This window comes from Chlamydotis macqueenii, chromosome 11 (assembly GCF_036417535.1).
Source record: "Chlamydotis macqueenii isolate bChlMac1 chromosome 11, bChlMac1.mat, whole genome shotgun sequence".
NCBI classification, from domain to species: Eukaryota; Metazoa; Chordata; class Aves; order Otidiformes; family Otididae; genus Chlamydotis; species Chlamydotis macqueenii.
In genome coordinates, this window is record NC_141566.1 from 1,559,353 (window position 1) to 1,581,995 (window position 22,643).

At 51.3% G+C, this 22,643-nt stretch overlaps 1 protein-coding gene across 1 annotated transcript; it reads right to left on the minus strand.

Moving 5' to 3' along the window:
- Positions 1–294: 294 nt before the first annotated feature.
- Positions 295–21,837, minus strand: LOC104487085 (exocyst complex component 1). The gene is made up of 17 exons (XM_010129950.2): positions 21,714–21,837; positions 20,288–20,415; positions 16,987–17,146; positions 16,462–16,655; positions 13,146–13,373; positions 12,620–12,752; positions 12,076–12,185; positions 10,923–11,072; positions 10,216–10,309; positions 5,699–5,817; positions 5,370–5,480; positions 4,976–5,046; positions 4,112–4,352; positions 3,438–3,621; positions 2,810–3,009; positions 698–892; positions 295–582 (listed from the first exon to the last, which is right to left on the minus strand). The coding sequence occupies exons 1-17, from the start codon at positions 21,835–21,837 to the stop codon at positions 427–429; spliced, it is 2,598 nt and encodes an 865-aa protein (XP_010128252.2). The 3' UTR covers positions 295–426.
- Positions 21,838–22,643: the final 806 nt, after the last annotated feature.

Consider the following 22,643-nt stretch of genomic DNA (forward strand, 5'->3'; position numbering starts at 1 on the left):
CACCCAGGTGTCTCAGTGTGTTGGAACCCTCTTGTTCTAGCACAGGTTCACTGTGAAACCTGTGACCAGATAAAGAGAGTTCCTGGGGTGAAGATGCCTCTCGCTGTTCAGCTGTGCTGGGACGTGCTCTGCTGAAGAGGCACAGCACCAGCACTCACTTTGATGGAAATCTGAGGTTTGGGTCAGTTTTTTACTGGCTGCATAGTGGTTTCTTGGAGCAGGGAAGCTGTGGTTTGGGTCTGAGAACTCCACTTCCCCAAGGGAGAGCTAGCTTAAGACCAATAAGTCAGGTGTTCTGGCACTAAGGTCAGAATGAGACCCCTGTATATTGAATTTAGGAAGGGTTTGGAGGTCAGCTGCTTAAAGGCATAGCTGTGGACAAGGGTTCCTGAGCTGCTCCCAGCAGACTTCCAGAGAGGGTTGCCTCTACAGGTTGGACCGAGTGATGGAGTTGAAGTAGCTCAGCAAGTCCTCCATGGTAAAGTCCATGGTGATCCCTGACCCCACGTAGCAGCGTTGGATCAGGTCCTCAAACTCTTGGTACTGATGTAGGAACTCCTGCTCCATAGCATGCCACACCACCTGGGGAAAAACAGACTGTTGGCTCCTACCATCAGCCCGTGACCGCGATACATGCTTTGCAGTCCTGAACCCTGGAGAACATTGTGCCCTTACACCCACACCATGCTCCCATTACCGGCAAAAGGTTTTCCTCTGGGGAGAGATACTTGTGGATTTTCCTGTAGAGGGTCTCAAGGGCTCTCTTTACTTCCTTGCCAGGGTATTTCTCAATCACCTTTCTCAGCTCTTGCTTGCTGTAGGCCAGCTGGAAGCTGACCTCCTCTTCTTTCACCCCTTGAGCCAGGCGGGCTTTGACCCCTTCAAAGAAGGTCTGGAAAGGCAAGGAGACATTTGCTGAAGAGCAGCCCTAAGGTGGACTCCTGCATCAGGGCTGAAACCTGGCCACTTCCTTCAGCTCCCTTCCCATCTCCAATTAAGTGGAAATGAAGTATTGGAGATTGTTTGTCCTCCAGGAAAGGGAATTTCATCAGTTCTCTTCCCTCCCTGCTCAGCAGGCAGCATCTCTAAGGGTTGCAGCACCATGGAGCAATGGGCCTGCTGGGAAAATCACTCATGTTCCTTGGTGTTTCATGGTGAGCTGGAGGTGGGTTGGGGGATCTCAGAATCTGCAGAAGCATAAAGCGAAACTTAAGTTTTCTCAGTTCAGGCTGTTGCATGAAAGCAGGAAAGGCTGTTCTGTAGGGAGGGGTTTCAGAAGGAGCACTGCAAGCATGGCCATTGCTGAAGAGCCCAGGGCAATGCCAACCCCAAAAGACACAGACCCCAGCTGGCTTTCGTTAAAGTACCAGGAGCAGCTTAGCTCCACAGAAAGCTCAGTGCTGACAAATACATATTTTTTTTTGTACATGAGTTTTTCAGACATGGAATCAGTCTGGCTGGAAGGTCTCTGGTTCAACCTCCTGCTCAAAGCAGCTTCAACATTGAATTCAAATGAGGGTACTTGAGGCATTTCTGAAGGTAGGTCTTGAAAACCTTCAAGGATAGAGACTGTGCAACCTCTCTGGACAAACTGTTTCAATGCTTTATTATCCTTATAGTAATATTTTCCTTCTATCCAGCTGGAACTTTCTTTTTTAGGTTTTCTGACTTGTCTCTCATCATCCTGCTGTGCACCTCAGTAATCTTCTAGGGAAAGTGATTCCTAAGTACCCCTGAAATTTTCTTCTCTGGGCTGACCAAATCCAGCTCCTTCAGCCCCTCCTCACCATGCTGGTGGCCTTTCAGTGGCCTTGCCCTGGTTCAGCAACACCTCTTCTCAGAGGGGGAAGTGACATCCATATCTAGCTCTTCCACAGCTGGACATGGTGTTCCACATCTGGTCTAATGAAGGCTGAAAAAGGGAACAACCACTTCTTTCAACCTGCTGTCTGCCCTCCTCTTCATACAGCCCAATAATCTGTTTGCTGTCTCTTCCACTGTGGTTTGGCTGTGGAGAAATACCCTAAATCCTAAGCATTTTCAGAGGGAAAGATGTTCCTAAGTGTATCAGCTGTCTTTAAAAGAAGAGATGGGCTCCTGCATTATTTAGACCCCTCTGCAACTTCTCTTGATGTTAGTGAATGGTGCTGAAACCTGAAGAGCTATGTGGTCTGCTGGAGAAGGACTCTGGGAATCCCTGAGCAGAGTGCAAGCCAAGTACTCGTGTGTAACTTGTTTTGCTTTGTTGTGAGCAATGAAATTCTAGTTTTCCCTCACAGACGAAGGATTTGAAGCCACTAACATAGCAGGGCTGCATGAGACACTGAGCTGATCTTCCAGTCAAACCTACGAGATGCTCATCAGCAGAGACTGGAAACAAATTGAAAGTAACATGCCCTATAAATAATTCAAGCTGATCTCCATCTGTGAGGCATTTTAGGCCAGAGAGAAGGAGTAGAGTGAGGAGAGGTCTCAGGAGCAGCCATCGTCTCTGGGAGGAAGGGGGATGCCGGTTTGAGTTAGTGAAGCCAGATGCTCCCAGCTCAGTTCACAAAGCAGCTGCCTGGGAAGCATGAAGCTGTCTTGGACTTATTAGTCCAGGCAGCCGTAAAAATCAAAACCCAGCATCTGCCAGGCGCAGGCACGCAACCCAGAGTGGGGTCTGAGCAGGGCAGGGGAGTGGCAACACACTAGTGTAATCCCAGACTGGATTTGTGGAGGGGTGATTTAAACACCTGTTAATTCACAAAATTACAAAGTGTGGTTGCCCTTTGAGACCCAGGCAAGGGTCTGTTTGTCCTGTACTCACATTGAGCTTCTCCAGGGGCTGCCCCAGGTACTGGGTGATGTATTTCTCCATGTGCTCGCTACACCTCTGCTTGGCTTCTTTCTTTGTGCCCTCCAGGCACTGGATCTTCTTTTGGCACAGGAAGCAGTGAACGTGGTGGAAATTTTCCATCATGACCATATCCGTGTTCACCTTCAGGCTTGCTGAGGACAGACTATTGACTTAAAAGAGAGGAACAAATCAGGTGTGGAGAGAACACCCTGCATGCTGGATCAGGAGGGAAATGAGAATGCAGATGCTGTCAGGCTTTGGTCACCAGTGGAGAGTTTAACCAAGAGCTGAGGTAAGCATCATCACAGGTTGTTCAGCTCTTTAACACAAAGACCTACTGGAAACCACCCGCTGTGCTCTCCCAACTACTCTCTCCCTACCAATACACCTTTGTGTTTTGGGGTGAAGTTGCTCTTTGGCTCTTGCTGCTCCCAAGAAACGTCTCAGCCCTGTCCCAGCTGGGGCCATCCTGGTGTGGCAGACACTGCGGACCGGGTATCCCATACTCTCCAAATTTGATGCTCCCAGGCTCTTGCTCAGTGAAGAGCAAGACTGATTTGCCTAACTGATGCTGCCAGCCACCAGCCTTTGTACTCACTGCTGCTGAAGACACTGCCAGCCAGCCTGAGATGTGCTTTGTCCAGCTCCCCTCTCCGCCGAGCTGTCCTGAAGACCTCCTCTGAGAAGTTCACAAACTCCTCAAAGCGGCTCACGGAGGGCAGGATCCCGCCTTTCATCTTGCTGGGCACCTTCACCTCCTCAATCTCTTTGCACAAGGTCCCCTGGCAACAACAGACAAGATACGGTACTCTTAGATCTGGCTGGCCCCAGCCTTGTCTTAAGGCGCACTAAGGCATAAGCCAGAAAACAAGCGAAGTAACTGGTTGTGGGTACCACTGTCTCAGTTCACAATATCTGTGTGAGCTTCCTTGTTTGAGGCTGGAGACGACAAACACAGTTGATGTCAACATCTGGCTTCACTTGACCTCAGTGGACTCAGGATGAGGTTCCTTGGCTGATTCTGATGGGCTTTGGACCTCCCCACCCTGCCCTCCCTGCTGCCTGGTCTTGGGACATGTCCTGCTGTTTGTGTCCCACCTCCCTCACACAGACAATTGTTGATGCAGTGAGGGTCCAGTCCTCCCAAAACCAAAGAGCCAGATCTCTGCTGGTCTAAACCTGTGCTGCTTTCAATGAAAACAATATTGGAAGGTTATGGAGGAGGTCAAACATCGTTCAGGTCTACTTGGGCTTACTCCTACTGACACTCACAATGCATTTGTTGAAGCTGCTCTTGGCCAGGAGCAGCATGTTGCCCAGGACAGTGTTGAGGAAGGACGAGGGGAGAGCTGATGAAGACCCCCACATCTTGAAGACGGAGTCACTCAAAGTAACCAGGACCTGCAAGCAGCTGAATGGGTGGACCTTATTGCAGACTTCTAGAAATGCTTTCAGCTCTGGTTCCAGGCAACTGAAGATCTCACTCAGCAGCTGGATTGTAGGTTCTGCTAGTCTTTTGGAGAAAAAAAAAGTAAGGAATTAAATGGGAAGGGGCACTGGCCCTCTGGCCAGCTGTGGAGGCAAGGGCAAAGCTAAAGGAAGAGCCAAAGCCTTCTGTATCGCAATAGAGCCTGCTCATGCTTGGGTCATCCTTCAGCTCTTCACCATCTCTGTTTGTGGGAGGATGTTAACGTCCTGTTTTGCCAGCCAAACACAATTTCTGTGTTTTTATGCTGACTTTTTTGGTAAGATTTCTGTTCCATAGTAATTTTCACTTTGACATTGCTAATAAGGAAAGAAAAAGGGTCAAAACATAGGGTTTTCCATGAAACACAAATCCAGCTTTCTGGTCCACCCTGAAGCAGAGTCACTGTGCTGGGCAGAGGTAGAACTGGTAGGCTTTCCTTAGCCCCCCTGCATGGCCAGCTACGATGCCTCCTGGTTTTGGGCGGGGAGGGTTTTGTTTGTTTGGGTTTTTTTGCCATCCAGGATGCAAACCTGAGACCACTTAGTTGACCTCAAGATGGTTGGGGGGGAGGGGGGAGGAAGGAAATCCCTCCATCAGTTCCTTGGGCAGTTCCTGTAGGACACTCCATCCCATGCCCTGGGCAGAGCTGTATCTCATCACCCACGTACTGGCTCCAGGGCTTGGTGCAAGGAGGGTCCTCTGGAGATGCCATGCTCTCTCCTCCCTTAGCGGCAGATGCCTGAAAGAAAGAACAGGATGGAAATTATGATGTCCGCCCTTCCTCAGAGAGGAAAACTTGAGATTTGGGGTTCACTTCTTCTGCCTCATTTTGGGGTGCTGTATTTAATGCTTTTGCTTGAAGCTATCAATTAAGTTTAAATTCTCCTCTGTCACCAGGAGGTCTTAACCTTCCCCACTGCTGACACCACTATTTCCCAGAGGACAAGAGCTCGGGTATCTGACAGAGGTAAGCAGCCACCCTACTGTCCCTGCCAAGGCTTGTATCAGGCTGGGGTGAGGACTGGCTAGTGTGACTGGGGAGGACATAGTCCCCACACTCACCTCCAGCACCTGTGGGTCTGCAGGGTCCTGGCTCAGCTGGAAGAATTCCTCAACGAACTGCTGCTCCATGGTGCAGAGGGGTTGCAGCTCTCGCAGCACCTGCTCCAATATCTGCTTAGAGACCATTGGGCGTGTTAGAAAACCCTTCTAGCACATGCTGAGGAGATGGGAGAAGATGTCCATGTCCACCTGAAGTGCCACCTAGCCCAGGTTGGCAGTGCTGAACATCCCTGCTTCTGCTCCAGGAACACAGCACCAGAGAAAGGACCATGGGATGGGTTGTGGACACATGGGACATGTGGAACCTTTAGGAAACCTCAGCTCCTCACCTCAATGACGTTGCCTTTGTCCGGTGCATCCTCCTGGCCTTCTCTGCTCCCAGAGAGGCTCCATCGAGTCTGCTGCCAGCTCCCCATTGCCACCGGCTTCTCCAAGCTTTCCTGAAGACCTGTGCAGTGTGTTGGTAGGTGGTCAGACATCTCCATCCCTCTTGGCCTCTCCAGCTCCTTTGACTTCACTTTAACAAATTTCAATGTCTCTGTGTCTGCTCTTATGTGTGAATTGGCCTTTTCCTCTCAGGTTCACATGTACGGGGGATGCAGGTTTTGCTCACTTTTTCTAATCTGCCTTCTCACCTGCTTCTCTCTTTCATTACTTTTTTTTTTTAAAAAAAAAAATCCCTGTGATGCTTATGCCTTTGCTATTTAGTGCTTAACACTAACTCTCGAGGACCGGGGAGTGAAAAATCCTAGGTGGCAAGAGCATAAAGTGGCAGAAATGCCTGCCAGTGTTTCAGGGAAAATGTTTGTTGCTTAGTTTTGATGGTAAACTGCCATAAAATAACATCCAGGCAGGGGGAAGGGCTGGATTTTTTAAAACTGTCCTTTAAAGTTTATAAATATTCACCTGGGTTAATATACTTTTCAAACATCAGCAGCTTTTAACCACACTCTTTCCACTGGGTGCCTGGATTAAGTGGAAAAGTTGAAAAAAATTATTTGAAGTGTGCATTAAAAAAAAATGCTATTATACTCACTGCAAGAAATGAGTGGAGAAACATTTTATTATTTTCTAATTAATTCTGAAAATTGGTATGACTCCACCGACTCCAGGGGCCCAGGTGAGTCGGGCCAGCTCTGCATTTCTCACAGCATCTGAAATCTCCTTACTGGAGCCACTGCCTGCAGGGCTTTTACCTTTGGAGAGGATTTGTTGGATGCCCCACATGCTGAGCAGGGCTGAGAGATGACAGACAGCCCTGCTTGTGACCTCAGCCAGGCTAAAACCACAGAGGAAAAATAAGCTGCCTCAATCTTTTTTTTTCCTACCCTCATGCAATGGGCAATGAGAATTTCACTGACTGGGAAGTGGCAAAACCAGGAAAAAATACCTCCCTGCAGCGAACAGGAAAGAATTTTACAAGCTTGTAAATCTTAATGTGGAAAAGGGAATGGGAAAATGAGGAGAAAAGACTTAATTGGCTCACAATTAATTATAAACAGCTTGGGGTTTGCTTTCTGTACTCTCTCATAATACTGGGACAAGGCAATAAATCGTCAGGTGGTACTTTTAGAAGAGATCGACAGAAGTAATCCTTTATGGGAGCAGGGAATCAACCCTAAAAATTCTCTGCCAGGGTAATCGGTAGAGAGAAAGAGGCACGGAGAGAGAGAGAGCCAGCCTGGGATGCTGCAGCAGGGATGAGGGATGCTCTCCGGCATCCTGGGCTTCCATCTGCGCAGCGGCTCACCCCGAGGAGCGGCTGAGCCGGTGAAACGTCAGGAAAGACCTTGGATGAGGCTCCCGCAGAACTTCATCAAAGCCAAACCTTCCCTGCAAAACAGCCAGTGATTGACTGACTTTGCGGAAAATATTCCAGCAGGAGCCTCTGACGGTCCCTGGCAGAGGCTGTGCTCGCTTTGTCTGCTGCTGCCAAGCTCCTTCTGCAGAAGGACACCTGCATGCAGTTCTGGGGTGATGCTGAGCCAAAGAGGGGTGATGCTCTGCTTCCTGCTTTGTCCACAGGGTCTCTAGGGGCAGTGGGTGAATTTTTGTTGGAAGCACCACAAGCCCAAGGGAAGGTGAGTTTCTGCAGCTGGCAGAAGCTCCCTGGATACAACTTAAAAAAAAAATTCCCAGTATTATTCACCTTTAATGATTGGCTGAGCATCCTCAGCCTTCCAACCTCTCCCAGACCTCTGCTCGCCCCAGGGAGTGAAGCCCGGTGCCAGCACAGGCAAAGCTCAGCTCATCCCATCCCGGCCACGGGAGCAACACCAGCAACAAGCAGGTGCTTTTGTCTTACAAACCACGGATCGGAGTTCGTTTGCCCACCGCTAATTCCCCGGGCTTGCTGCCAGTGTGTTCATTGTCTCTTCTCAGGAATTCCTATTTTTAAGTGAGAAAGTGTGTTTCTCTCTTCCAAGCAGAGTGGGTGGTGCTGGACATCCCTGAGGACAAAGCTCCGGCGGTGTGGCAGCACAGGGATGGCAAAGGCAAGTGGGACTTGGAGCCCCATGAACTGGGGGGTCCCGATGCGCTGTCCTGGTGTGGATTTGCTCTGACAGCCGTCCCGGGGAGAGCTTTCTCCAGGCACTGCATCTTCTCATGAAGTGTCATCCTTTTTCAGGGAGTCTGTATCTGTATTATCCTGGGATTATTGTTACTGCCTCACTTTATTTGCCTGCTATCTCCTTGCTCTAGGCTTTCCTGAGTCCTCCAGCATCAGCTCGCAGCAGCAACTACACGAGTTAACGGTGGAACACACAATAATTTGCCATGGCCACACTTCAGCATGTCCCTTTGATTTAATTGCCTGTTACCTTGTTTTTAAATTACAAGGAGAGGCTTTCCCTACACAACTTTATTTTTTTTACCCTTTTAATCACTTTTTACCCTTTTAATAAGAGTAGTTCCAGCACTACTTTTTCTGCTGGAACTAGCAGGGACACTTTGATCCCCATTTTTCTCTTTCTCTGCTCCATCGTTTGGCAAATCATCCTGGCATGGAAAAATAACTTTCTGGTGACTATAAAAATATTTCCTGCAGGTGTTAGCTTTCTCCATGTCTAGCAAAACTTCCAAAAGGAACTTTTTAATTAAAAAGATTAGTATCTGAGCTTCTACTGTCTCTTTCTTCCTTCAAAGGGGACAAATTTTTGCAAATTATAAGTAGCGGGGAGGAAAAGGCCAGCTGTTTTTCCTTTTCCCCTCTTCTTTCCAATGGAAAGACTATTTAGGTGAAATTTTTCCTTCTTTCTTTTCAGGACTCGTGCTCTGTCGCAGGAACCTGTACCCCTCCAGCGTTCCCATCCTGGTTTGGTCCTGTGGCCTTGAGGTCCCTAGTTTTCCTGGTACGTGTGGGTGAGGGTCCTTCCCGTGGAACTGGCACTGGGCAGGGAGGAGCTGGCAGGGGTGGTGGGTACGTTGAGATACGGCTGCGATGCAGACCCAAAAACAGGAGTTGAGAAGTGCTCCTGCGCCCCTCTCTTTGGGCGTGGCTGCTGACATCTGGGTGTTGCGGTCTGCTGCTGTTGGCCCAGGCTGGACTGTAATTGACAGATATTGGCTTTTCCCTTTATGGTCAAGTCCCAAACAGAGGGAAAGGGCCCTGGAGGGCTACAGGAGTGGAAATCATGTGTGACAGTTTGATCCTGCAGCCTGGTGACACTCAGGGTGGCTCCTTCCAGCTGCCCATGGCCTAGGCTCCCTACCAGTCCCTTGTGCCCCAGGAGAATGGCGTGGATTTCACCCCAGAAGACAAAAGATGGGCAAATACCAGGGCAGTTTTGTCAGCTGGACATGGTCTACTGGTACGGTTGCTGCCATGGGGCACAGCAGCCGCAGGGAGGCAGAGCCCTTCGCCAGCATCCTTCAGCCACCGGCCCCGTTTCCTTCCCCGGGCTTTGTCCTTTGGCTCTGGGGTCTGGACAGAAGTGATGGAGTAGGTGCAGAGCTGGAAGAAGCCGAGCTAGTCCGCTGATAGACTAAACACACCACACAAAGAGGGTTTTGACATTCAAGCAGGGCCAAGCTGACATGGAACTTTCCATCACAGTGCTTTGTTTTGCTGGAGGAAAAAGTGACTTGTGTGCAATCAAACTTCCTGAGGAGACAGATCAGTTTCTCTTTTTATCTTCAGAAACACCTGACTGGAATATTTTGAGTCAGATGCAGCGATTTTGGTTGAAATGATCACCTTGGGACAACACAGCCAGCTCGCTTATGAAGTCATCCTGCTCTCACAAATATTGCTATGAATACACTCGTGTCCTCAGGGACAGGCTTGGTGCCGTCTCTTTGCAGGGAAAAGAGCCTCTGAGGAGGCTGTGACCAGCTCTGCTTGCAGGAAAGATGGACCAGTCCCATGTCCCCCTCTCTTATGGGTCCCCAGGATATGATCTCAGCCACCTGTGCATCACTTGTGAGTCCAGCAAAGGGAAGGCACGCAAAACCCACTGCTCTGAGAAGCAGCTAAACAAAACTGGACAACAGACAGAGCCAAGGCTTGCACAAACACGGCCTGGTGTAAAGCAGAGTTGGTGTTGTCACCTGCTGTTGGCTCATGGAGGAGAAACTAAATTCCTGGCACAAAATCTGGGGAGGACACCTGTGAGAGAGTGACTGCCCAGAGAAGCTCTGGCTGCCCCATCCCTGGAAGCATTCAAGGCCGGGTTGGACGGGGCTGTGAGCGACCTGGTCTGGTGCAAGGTGTCCCTGCCCAGGGCTTGGAACTGGTTGGTTTTTAAGGTCCCTTCCAACCCAAACCATTCTATGATTGCTGTATTCCCTACTTGCAAATAAATCACTGCTCAGCAGCACAAAAGTCATTTTGCAAATCACTCACTTCCTTTTCTTCTTCCTAACAAGATGACTTTGGCTTGTTCAAAAAGGGCTTTGATTTCCCGGTCATAAAGTCGGCTGAGGTTCTGGGCATAGACCTGGAAAGACAAGACAGACGCAGAAATTCCCAGTGTATCTCATGGACAGTGCCCGTTTCATGGCTTAAAACAGAAGTCAGAAGATGGCAGCTGAAACAAACCTGTTGGTTTTGGTGCGTAAGACCTTTGGAAAGGCAAAAGCCAGCATGAAGATTGGAAAGCAAGCCTCAGTGATATAAAAAGAACTGTCTCAGTTACTTAATGTCCCAATTAACAGAAGAAGCCAAGGACTTTAAGATGCCTGTCCCGTAGAACCCTTTAAATAAGGCAGTGTTGCATAAAATACAAGATCAACCACATTCATTTAATGTTTATCTCTCTCATACAGTAGCAAAATGGTCAGATGAAAGCCAGAAAACCCCAATTTTTAGCATTTCAAACCTTTTCCTTCAGCACACAGTCTGCCAGCGTGTCCCAGACTGCGTTCTGCCAGGCACACTGGTCCAATGCCATGTGGCCAGGTTGGCCAGACGTTCTCCTAGCAGGGCCAAGTGCTGGAAGTTTGTGGGCAGCGTGGGTTTGGTGATCTGAGGCTCTCCTCACAAATTAACCCATTCAACTAATCCATTCCTGGTGGACGGTTTGCAATATTTGTTCAGGATTTCGGCCTTACCTTGAGGAGATCACAGAACAGAACTGGGCTGGCGTTCCTCAACCAGGCCATGAGTGGGGTGTAGGGCACCAGTTCCTCGTGGTGGAGTCGATGGCTTGGTGCAGAGAGCTTGTTGAAGGGCTGAGCAAGAGCAGGGACCTGAGCGTTACCCTAAAGCAACAGAAACGGCAGAGTCAGTCAAACAAACCATAGCCTTGAAAAGCTCTGTAAAATAACTGCTTTGTAATTGCTCTGGGTGCTCCAGCTGAGTACAGTGGTCAGGAGAAGACAGAGAAGAAAAGCTCGTTGTTCAGGAGCACGCTGGAAACTGTTCCTCCAGGCACTGGAATGTGGGCGTTCCTCACAGGGCTGGGATACAATGGAGGGAAGGATGCTGCGCAGTTGATGCAGCCCGTCTGGCAGTGCTGGGACACCGTACCCACAGACTCGGAGCCGTGGAGGTGGGATGGGACATGGGAAGGTTCAGAGCAGGTCCAGGGGAGCAGCTTGCTCAGGGATGCGTCCAGTCAAGGTGTGAAAATCTCCAAGGATGGAGGTCCCACAGTTCCCTCCCCGTTCCCTGCCAGTTACGTTCCTTCCCAGAGGCAAGGCTTGAAAGTAAATGCTAAAGATTTAAGGAAATAACGCTAAAGATCTGGGAGTCGCTCCTTTTCACTTCATAAAATGAAATCTGGAAAAGTAACGTTTTCCTTTCCAATTTCTGCCCACAGAGGTATTGTCCACCGTATCTTTTAAATCGCAAGATGAGCACTTGAAAATGTTAAGGGATCAAGGGATTGGCATTTATCCTGGGATTTTATGTTACAAACAAACAAACAGCCACCGTCACCCTCAGAGTGAAACAAGACAATCGAAAACAAAAATCTGCAGGCCTAAGCACTTTTTAACACAACCAGAGGATCAATGACCGTCATGGGAGGGAACCTGGCAGCCTGATAGACACAGAATTGTGCTGGATTTCTTCTGCGTGGCTGCAAAACCAACCAGGGGGCTGGGGGGCAATGGCAGGGTGGGGGGATGTGAGAAGACCTCTTTGAGGAGACACTTATGGAGAATCCTCTTGCGGTGGCATCCCCTGCACCCCCGGTGCTGTTTTACCAGAATATTCAAGTCTCCCCAGATTTTGAGCTGCCGCGTGAAGAGCGAAGCCCACCTGCAGCTCGAAGATGCTCGTGATGTGACTGATGAGAGAGTTTTCAAAGTTCTGCTTGAGTGTTTCAAACATGATCAGCTGCTCGGCCACAGACTGCAGCTTCCGGTAACCTTGAGGAAAAAAAAAAAAAAGAGAGAATATTGCGGTACGGAGCAGCATGAGCTGTCATGGCTGCAGACCAACATAGCTCAGCACACCAGCAAAGGAGACAGGTCTTCAAGGAGTAAATTCTGGGGTAAACACTTCAAAGCCCACCCAGTCCAACCCCCCTGCCAGGAGCAGGAACATCTCCAACCGGATCAGGTTGCTCAGAGCCCCGGCCAACCTGGCCTGGAATGTTTCCAGGGATGGGGCATCCACCGACTCTCCGGGATGCCTGTTCCCATTCCTGCCTTCTATTTCTTTTCTATTTTGCACAGCAAACGTGTGAGCTAATTCCTGGGAAGAGCCCCTCCGGCTTCTGCAGTGGCGGGTGGCTGCAGAGGCTGGAGATCACGGAATGGTGCTGCTGTCTGCAGACAGAAGTCCCTGGCTCTCCACTCACCGGGCTGTATCTGGATGTTCATGCAGGCAGACAAAGCCTCTGCCGCAGCAACGCAGGCTTTCACTCCGCTGGGGCTGGAAAGGTCCGCCCGGCTCAAGGCGTCACAGTGGTCCCTGCTGAGGTCGAGGTGGGTCTGAAAACAAAGCCAGAAAAGAACAGGTACGAGCGTGTCCAGCGTCTCGTCCCTTCTCATCCCACCCGGAAGGCTGCTGCCCTGGAACAGCCAAGTGCTGGTGTGTTATCTTCATAAATAATTTGCTTTCCCGTATTCCCAGAGCTCATCAAGCGTCTTTCCACCAGCTGTGCCGTCCCCTGCGCCGGCATCTCTGCGGCTGTGGGGTACAGTAGAGGAAAGCTCCTTGCTCCACAGCAGATGCTGAGACAGACCGAGGTGTACAAAGCCCACAGCTGGCGGCGGACACGGACTTAACAGTTAAGTTACCTTCAAGGGTGTTTGAGGCTCACGGAAAGATTTTTCTAACAGATTCAACAAGCTGAAGAGTTACGTCTTTGCAAACCCACGTACCGTGAGGAAGAGGATCTCGTCCATCAGCCTTGTCTTGTTGGAAACGATACGATGTAGCAAGGAGTTTTCCTGGTGGATGTGGTCCATCTGCTGCTTCACGCTTCCCAGCAACTCGTCGTAGATCTGCAAGGTCTCCTCCACTCTGGTCACCTCTGCCAGGGCCTCATCAATGGAGCTCATCAGCTGTGTCACCTGCTTCTCAGAAGAGATAATGGCTCTAAGGTTGGCCTGCAAAATGGAGAAAGAGAGGGCTTCAGCACTGCAGCAGGGAGTCAAATATCCTGACCGTCACCCTCCCAAAGGAGAGACCCCGTCATTACAACGTGCAGGATGCTGTTGTAATTGCAGCAGTCCCTCATCACTACCTGTACAAGGTCAATGTCTTGCCTTTGTGTTTGGCCAAACTCTACATCAGCAACCATCCTCGAGCCCCAAGTGCCAGGGCAGAACAAAACCCTTCCTTGAGCAAGGCGCATGCTCAGAGGACTTCCATCTGCAAAGAGGTTACTGCGGAGTCGCCAGGCAAAGCCAACCGTGAGCAGAACACCGTCTTGGCAGGTTTGGAGAGGGTGCCAAGCCCTGCTGCCTTCCGCACCCCGCTTTTCCCTCTGTGCACTCAAAAAGTCCCAAGTGGACACTGCACGGAGCCTCCAACCCCCGGTCCCCACAACTGGTGGAGTCCCCTGAGGACCTGCCGGTCCATCCCGCCGTATCTGAGGCACCGGCCGTTTCTCTCTGGCTCTAACCCATTTATGCAGACCATGGCCACACCAAGCGTGTCTGGCACAGCTCTGGGCGTTGCCGCTGCTGCCAAGGTGTTACCCGGCTGAGCCGCTCCGGCAGTGCAATTAATAAACCGTTAAATCATGCAGGAGACGTGCACACGTATATGTCTTTGGTACGGCAGCCGAAGCCACAATTTGCCCAGGGAGGTCTGAGGCATTTGTTCTGCCGGGCGGTGGAGATACACCGGCGTGTTAATCGCCGCTGCCAAGCTCTGCTAGAGACGAACTGCTTCCAAACGTTAATTGTGTCGGTGCCAGGGCCTGGGTACCGCGCGGGATAGCGAAGAAAACAATCGATAGACACGGGCCTGGGGGGCACGAGGCCTCCAGGCTGCTATTTTGCTCTCCGTTAATGAAGCGTTTAAAGAAGTCTACCTTTCCTGATATTTCAGTTATCTGACGTCTTTTTCGTCAAATGAAGAAGAACAACAGAAGCATCTGCACCCCGCGGTACGCCCCGCTCGTGGGAAACGACAGAAGGACGAGAAGCAAAGTCTTGTGGAGCCGAGTCAGGTTACTGTGGCTTGGACGGGACCTGTGCTCCGAATTAGGAACGCGTCTGAAAGCGCAGTAAGTACACACCCAACCCCCCTGCGCGCGCGAGGGACCTGGGAGGGAGCAAACAGCCCCGATTCCCCGCTGCTGCTTCCCAGCCGCACGCTGGGTACCCCGGCCACCGGCTCCATCTGCAGCTTTGCATGTTATTAAATGTTCCTAAATTACAGCCATAAATCTCCCGCGAGCCTGTCACCGCCGCGCCTTCAGATCGTCTTATTAGGGCTTAACAGACCCACGCGGGTTTGCCGGGAGCAAAGCATCACCGGCGGCATTGGCAGGGCAACGGCCGGCAGAAAGGGCTCTCCGGAGAATGGCCGGACAAGGTGTTATCCCTGGGATGTGGGGAAAAACGTTTAAACATATGCACGCGCCAGTCTGACGTGCCAGTGTTAATATCGGAGATTAAACCTTGGTAATGGAAACAACTCATTAATTAATTTCTATTAGCAGTAAGTGCCATTTATCCATTAGCAGGCATTGAAATAATGTATTCGACAGCGTCTTCCGTCCCAAAGAACCTAACAGGGATTTATTAGTGACTCTCGTGGGCGTTTTACAGCTGGGACACGGAGTCACGGAGTGCCAGCACGACGCGCCCAGGGCACGCAGGAGCGGCCGGCGGGAGCCTGGGCTTCCGGTTCCACCGCTGCCTTTCCAGGTGTAGGAAGTCCCACACAAATACAAATCGGGAATACGGCACATACTGGAGCTACGGGAGGCTGGATTTAGGGTTTGTGGTGTCTCCTATGTTTTAGGATCTTTCCTCTGACTTATCTTTTTTCCCTTTCCTCCTCAGTTACCTGCCCAACCCCTAGCAGCAGATATATCAGCATAAGGCAAAAGCTCGAAGCATCAATCTCATCATTTGGCTCCAGCACTCAAAGAAACGAGTTCTGCTCTGCAGAAATGCAATAAAATACAGCAACTCTAACACAGTACATAATGTGTGCCTTCTCCCTTGCCCTTTCTTCTACCGTTTATCTTTTACTTTTTATCTCCTTCCGGCTCTGTTCCTTTTTTCCCCTCTTTTCTTCCTCCCTAGCTGCTGCTTTTCCTTCTGTAGGGATCGTTGTTGGCCCTTTCCTTTTCTCCCAGGCATCCCTGTCTGTCAGACCACCCTTTCTGCTCTTCATCAGCCCCTCCATCCCCTCCCTCCCTACTCAGCAGCCTTTATCCTTCCTACCCAGCTTTTCTCTATTCTCCCCTTCCCAGGGTAAAAAATGTCCTTGTGCTCAAGTTAAAAAAAAAAAATGACCACACCAGAAATACCAGGAATTCTGGATGTATCTGTGATAGCCCTCCTGGCAACGTGGCAGGACCCATCCCCAATGCTTCTGCATGTCCTACTTGCTGGTGGCCACGCTGGAGCATGCCACAAGCTGGAGACCTGGCCGTGGATTTGGCCGGAGCCTGGGGAGCTCTCGGTGCCCCACAGCGCCTGGCAGGCTAACCCTCCCCGGGGGACACCCGGCCCCATGCAGACAGGGAGGAGAAGACACGTGGTGTGAGCATCGTCACCATGTTTTCCCCTTGGGACTGTTCCTGCAAATCATTTCCAGACGAGGTTAAGGCTGTGAGATTGCTCAAGATCGCTGCTGACGTGGCTGGAGGCACAGCTTGTAGACCTAGCAGTAATGGCCAGAGGCAACACCTCAAGACAAATTTCTCCTGCACTGGTGGTCTTGGCAATGATGGTCCTAATTCACACGGCGTGGGACAGAGACATTCTGCACGATGCGGAGGAGATCCCGGAGCTCCCCAGTCCCATCCACCGTCAGAGCCTTACCCGTCCCTGTGCTGCCCCAGAAATTAGAGTCCCTCGCAGCTGCACATCCGCGTGCAGCTGGGTCCACGCTGCCATTTTGTTCTACTCCTTTGCAAAACTGACAGTGGGCTTCCTCTGCCCCGAGCTGGTCAGTCGCCGTGTTCGTTGGAGAGACACCACTCAAGCCGATGCCTAAAGGCCCCTTTACCTCATCCAGCACGTGGAGACGATTGTTCAGCTGCTCCGCAAAGGCCATGGAGTTGTTCACTAGGGGCTCGTACTCCTCCATCAGCTTCAACACGTCCGCAGCTTCCTTTGGTGTCATCTCCTGGTACGCGCTCAGCTCCTCCTGGCTCTCCGTCGCTGTGGTGTCCTTCCTGTCTTCTTGGGACCTTTGTCTGCCTGCGCGGGCAGGAGGAGATGTGGAGATGGCCAAAGTCAGCTGGGTATGTCAGTTAATTAGTCCTGCTAATACTAGCCCCAAGGGTCCCACTGAGGCCACGTCACACAAGTCCAGTGGTCTCGGTCTGCTGGTCAGCTGGAATAAGGTCACAGCATTGGAGCAAAGAAAGATGTGCATGCACAAAACATGGATCCTCCCGCTTCCCTCTCACTGCTGCCCACCTCAGACTCTCCCATCAGCCACGTTCTTTGAAATTTATTCACCTAAAGTGATGATAGCGATGACACCAAGAACCCAAACCACTCTGCACTTGACAAGGAAACCAATTACCTTCTGCTGCACAGGAGGGGACGTTCACAAACGTGATAGAGCTGGCGAGGAAGCGGTGGTTCAGCTTCCACAAGCATCTGATGAAGTTTTTCTTCTCGTCAAAGCTGCTGGCGGTCCACTTGTAAACCTTGTCGAACTGCAGGTCGAAATCCAGGCTGGCCTAGATGTCAGGAGTTAATTAGCACACCAATTAGATGCTGCTCGCCGCACCACACGCGCCCCGCGCAGGTCTGCGGCGCATTTTAATGGCAGGCACCGATGGTGTGGAAACACCTTGTGCACCGGGAGGAAAAACACTCCCAGGCTGAAGGAGGGATGGAGGGAGATACACCCAGAGCACCCGGGTGGGATTTGAGAGGTATGTGCGTGGCACTCGGCAGATAACCATCGGCGTGACAAAAGCACTGAAAATAAAAGGATGCACAGCAATTCTGGCCCTAGAAAGGGGACACCAGGACACCCACAGTGGGTCAGACCAGCCCCAGTGTCCTGATCTAGCACGCTGATGCCTTTGCAGATTATGTAAATCCCTCGCCTTTTACTGCAGGTTTTGGAGGGGTGGATGAATGCCGATGAATTTTGACAGTGGCCGGTGGCAGATGCTGGGGAGAAGCAGCATTCACAGGGCAAGTCCAGGGTTATAGTGCCTTCAGGATCCCCTGCCAGCCTCCGGCAGCCCGGGATCCAGCAGCTCGCCGAGCCGGAGGTTGTACTCGCAGCGCTGTGCTTAACAGCCCTTGAAGGACCCGCTGTCCCCGATTTCCTCTAATGGGTTTCCGAACTTATTCGTAGCGTTGGCACCTACAGCATCCCTGACAGCAAGCGCTGCAGCCTAACGATGAGCTGAATGAGAAAGCTCAAATCCACTGGAGTTAAGCATTTGGGGTAAGCCCAGCACCCCCTCTGCCTCCCACTGCAGATGTTCCCCTCATCCAACCGGACATCTCAAACCGCTCTTTGCTCAAGAACTGGGAACGCACAGAGGAAACCCAGAAACAGGCTTCCACAAGCTCAGTCCAGAAGCGCTGTGGTATCACGCGTGCTTCACCCGGCATCTCCCCGCGGCCCCATTCCCTGGCAGGGGAACGCCAGCTGGGATAACAGGAGCATCCACTGGGAAAAAAAAAGCACCCTTGGCATTTCCCCACGTTGGTTTTATCCATGCAAGTGTCAATATCTCTACGTCTACACGCAAAGGATGTGGTCTCGTGGAGGGGGATCTCCAGCCACAGGAGACTTAGTTTTTGCCATGCAGGCAGAGAGAATAAGGGAGGTTGCTGAAGCAGGAACATCCCACGGAAAGAAACTCCTGCCTGCACCATCTCGTTGGCTCCGCGGCACAGCCTGGCCTCATCTTCTGGAGAACTTAGAAGCCACGCTTATAATTATGGATACCAATCATCATAACAGACATAGAGTTTATGAGGATTGACGCAGTCCTATGACGCTTCAAGGGTGGCTTTCCAAACACCTTGAAGCAACACATTCATGCCCCCACATTCCTTCGGTGGCTCGGCAGCAGCCCCTGCAACACGGAGCGGTGATGCCTGCGGGAGGAATTTACGGTGCGCGCCGTTTACGCTCCGTGGTGGGACCCTGCGAGATGTCAACGTGGCCTAGCTGCAGCCTCCCCTCTGCCTGGGGACCTTGCGCAGCAGCTGCAGCCGGTGAATACCTCCCGTTTTAGGAATGATACGGACAATTCTGGCTGCCAGCGTTCCAGAAAGATGGATTCAGCCTGGAAAAGGCAAGAAAGAGGGTTCCAGGCCTGATGAAAGGAAGAGAAGAGTCAACACAGAAGAGGAGACGAAGCGGGCGGTCTGCTTCGCCTGCCGGAAGGAAGGTTGATAGGGGAGGTGACTGCAATCTAAAAACACTTCTGCACAGGAGAAGAGCTCTCTGACCTAAAGGACAGCCACGGCACAACGGCAAACGGGGACGGCGTGGGCAGGAGAATGGGCTGGGAGAGCCGCAAGAAGGCTTCAGCCATTGGGACCACCAGGTCCTCTATTTGCCTCCCAGTAGGAGGGGGGTTCAAAAAATACACCACTGCTTTAAGACAGAGTGCGATCGGTTTATCTCATTGGGATGCGAAATGAGGGGAGAAGGACTGAAAATCCTGGAGGCATCTTCTAATCCTAACTCCTCAGGAGCCAAAGCAGTTTAGAAGACTTGGTGGAGCCAGGCTTATCTTCTAGAAGAGAGCAGGACAAAAGCGTCTATTTCCTTGTGTACAGGAAAATGTAAGACAATGAGACACCAGCTGAGTTCTGCCCACAGGATCAAGACGTCCTGCAAGCTGCAATTGTGATTTTCCGTTCAGAGACGCTCTGCAGATGTACTTTTCTTGTCCTGGTTGAAGGGAAAGCTGTTCTGTTTCTCATTTATGTCTCTGCTGGTAAAAAACCAGGCACCTTGCCAAAGCCACTGGAACATTCACATTAATAAAAAACCTAATTACAACAACTTTAACGACACTCTGCCAGCCCCAGCAGCAGAAAGGAAATATCTTGTCCGTGCTTTTTTTCCCAAAAACCTTAATGTCACCCTAAAAGCACAGACTGATGCCGACTCCAGCTCTCTGCAATCTTTCTCGCAGTAGATGCCCCCATTTAACCTTTAAATACCCTGTGCAAACGTCTGTCAAGAAGCTTTGTCAACGTGGGTCAGCAGATGGGCCTGACAACGTGTTCCCCAAGTGCTGGAGACCTGGCGAGAGCAGTGCTCACTGCCCATGCTGCGGGCTGTGGCAAAGAGCTTCAGGAACTCCTCTGCCCGAGGATTGGGAGTTTGCCGTCTGGTTTTGAAGGAAGCTGTGTCCATGCAGCGGTGGCCCACTCACTGCTCACCCTGCTCAGGTATTTGGCCAGCCTGACGTTTCCCAGCTTAGGGTGGGATGGCTCAGGAGGGAGGAAATCACTCCAGCCTCAGCATCCCGGGCACAGGCATCTCCCTGGAAGAGACGAGGGCAACGAGAAGCCCAAAAGCACTGATGTAGGATGGAGGAACCATCCAGGGAGGGACCTCTGCTCACCGTACTCTAGGAAATAGATTTGAGGGAAGAAAGAGGGCTTTTCAATGTTTCAATGGTGCTTGTTTCCCCAGAAGCAGTGTCATCCATGCTGCTTCAGTCCTGCATTAGAAATCGCACACACCCCCGCCTTGGTGCTCTTCACAACATCTAAACGTACGGGCTGAGCTCCAGAGGACCTGGATCCTGCTATGGGTCTCTAGATTCATATTCACACCTGTCCCCCGTGACCAGTTCCACCCTTTGCCAGAGAAGGAAAGCCCATCCTACCTGATGGAGAGTCTTGCCGTCTACCAGCTTCAGCTCTGCCAAAGGCCACCTGTAGGCTATCTTGTACTGCTCTCCTCGGTCTACCTTGACCTTCACCAGAAACGGCTGCACTGGCCTAAAGGTGTCCACTGAGGATGGGAGACAGGAAAAAAAAACAAGACCAGCCACAATATTATTGTTAGCCCAGTACACAGCAGTTCAGTGTGAGCGGACAGGTACAGACGGACACACGGACACTGGTTTGCTTCGTGGCTGTATGGAGAGATGCTACGGGGTTTCTACTGATTTTAATCTTTATGGATTATTTACATATGGGACCTGCTCTCCGGGGTCTAATCCAGAGCACTTTGAAGCCTACAGAGGGATTCCCGATAATTTCAATGAGTTTTAAACCACTGCATGCTCTGCGCGAGGCACAGGTAGCATTTCAGCAAGCTCCAAACGTGACGGGAACAGGGCGGCCTGGTGCGAGAGGCTTTGTGACAGTTGCGTACCATAGCGCTGGCCCCACAGTGGGGTCCAAAAGCATTGTTTGACTGACACCCACACTAGCATGCCCATCAAAAATCAACTCCAGTGCCAATTAGCTTACAACCACCTCCGGCTCATCTGGGAGGGCTCACTGTGCATCGTTCTGGCTCTTACAATTTAGATCTCGGTATCTCCAGAAAGATGACATGGACCGTTCCTGGAGTAACTCATGTCATTTAGGTGCTACTCATAGGGTGGCTACATCATCCCTTGGAGATATTCCTCCTGCCCTCCATTGACTACAGAAGGAGTTGAAGCGTGTCGTTAAGGTCAAAAAAAAAACGGCGAAGGCTGTCAGAAATTAACCCTGCTGTGGGTGACTACGCTGTCTGGCAGCTCATTGGCAGGAAAGTCTCTCCCCTGTAAGTTTGTTTAAAAAAAAAATCTATGCTAACAGCTTCTCAGGAGTGATGGAGCAACTAGAAAAGCATCGACCAAAGGAGATGGAAAATTTCCCAAAGCGCTTGCACCTTTGGATCCTAATCAAATAGCTCCGCGCTCCTGGAGCGGCTGGGCACACCGGAACTATGGAGAGACGGAATGGGGCTGTAACGCTGCATTGCCTTAGCGCGGCTTGTTGCTGACCTCTAATGACAGATTTGATGCACACGGTAAAAAAAATTATCTTACACTGGTGGAGGGAGCAATCCTGCAGAGCCCAGCTCTGCCCAGCCAGCTGAAGTGGGAACTGGTGCTTTCGTGGCCAGTTCTTGATGTACGACGCTGATGCAGCACAGCTCCCATCTTTGGATGAAGGTTTCCTTCACTTAATCTTAAAATAGAGCATTCCAAAAACTGCTCCTGTATCTTTTCCAAAATTAGGACCGAACTCTCTGACCAGAGCTGCAAGAAACCTCCCCAGCTTTGCGACTCAACCCAGCTCCCAGGTTCTCACCCACAACACAGAGAACGGACGTCTTCTTCTTCTTCCCCGTCTTCCAGACGCGAACAGTTTCCAGCAGCCTCTTCTTCTGCGGGTTGAAGACATCTCTTTCCAGTGAGCTCCAAAGCGAAGCCATGGCGATGCCCAAACACGGCAGCACGGGGTAGCCGCCCGTGCCTCCCGCCAACGCTCGCCCTTGCCGCAGGCTGCCCAGCGCCTCCTGGGAAACACAAACAGGCTGGAGAGACCGTCCGCACGCGAGCTCCCGGCACACCAGGAGCGCACGCTACCGCCGCACGGATTGCGTCTCCGTCATCTTGCAGACGCCACGAGTAACTGCTGCGGACTTGAGGCCAGAAGGGCCTTTTACAATCAGCTGGTCCGAACTCCTGCCCAGAGCGAGCAGGACACGCCAGCGCCTCCAGCCCAATAAGGCCACCATAAAACTTTCCTCATTTCCTCAAAAAAACCCGTCCTCTTTGGTTCCAGCTCAGAGTCTTGAGCAATAGGACCACGTCCACGGGCAGGCGAAACAGGTTAGCAGTCACAAGCCTGATTATTTTTGTTGGCCCACACCGTTTCAGCACTTAGCTCCAAAAAAAAAAAAATCCCTCCTCAGTCCCATAAAAGATTCATTTTTGGAGAAACAGCAGGAGAAGAGGGGCCTTGGGCCATCACTGCTTCCCCATCCCCGCTTCCCCTCTGTCTTCTGCAGCCATGCAGGCCAGGGCAGATGTTTCCCCAAAACAGCTGGCTTGCCTTCCCCAGCCCCCCGCCTCGGTCCCCGGGGCTCAGACCCACCGGCAGCAGAGGCAAAGCCGCTGACGCAGCGCATCCATGTGCTCCGGGGTTTCACACGCTTGCTGACTCAGCAGAACAATATGAAGACCCAACAGCTCCTAAACCCCCAAGAAGAGCCCTGCTGTCCCACTTTTTCGAGCT

Excerpts from the sequence above, each read along its gene's own strand:
- LOC104487085 (XM_010129950.2), bottom strand. The coding sequence starts at position 21,837 with ATGGCTTCGCTTTGGAGCTCACTGGAAAGAGATGTCTTCAACCCGCAG. Across the intron at positions 12,753-13,145 it reads ACGAGATCCTCTTCCTCACG|ACCCACCTCGACCTCAGCAG; the intron begins GTACGTGGGTTT and ends CTTTGTTTTCAG. Across the intron at positions 3,010-3,437 it reads TGGCAGTGTCTTCAGCAGCA|TCAATAGTCTGTCCTCAGCA; the intron begins GTGAGTACAAAG and ends CTCTCTTTTAAG.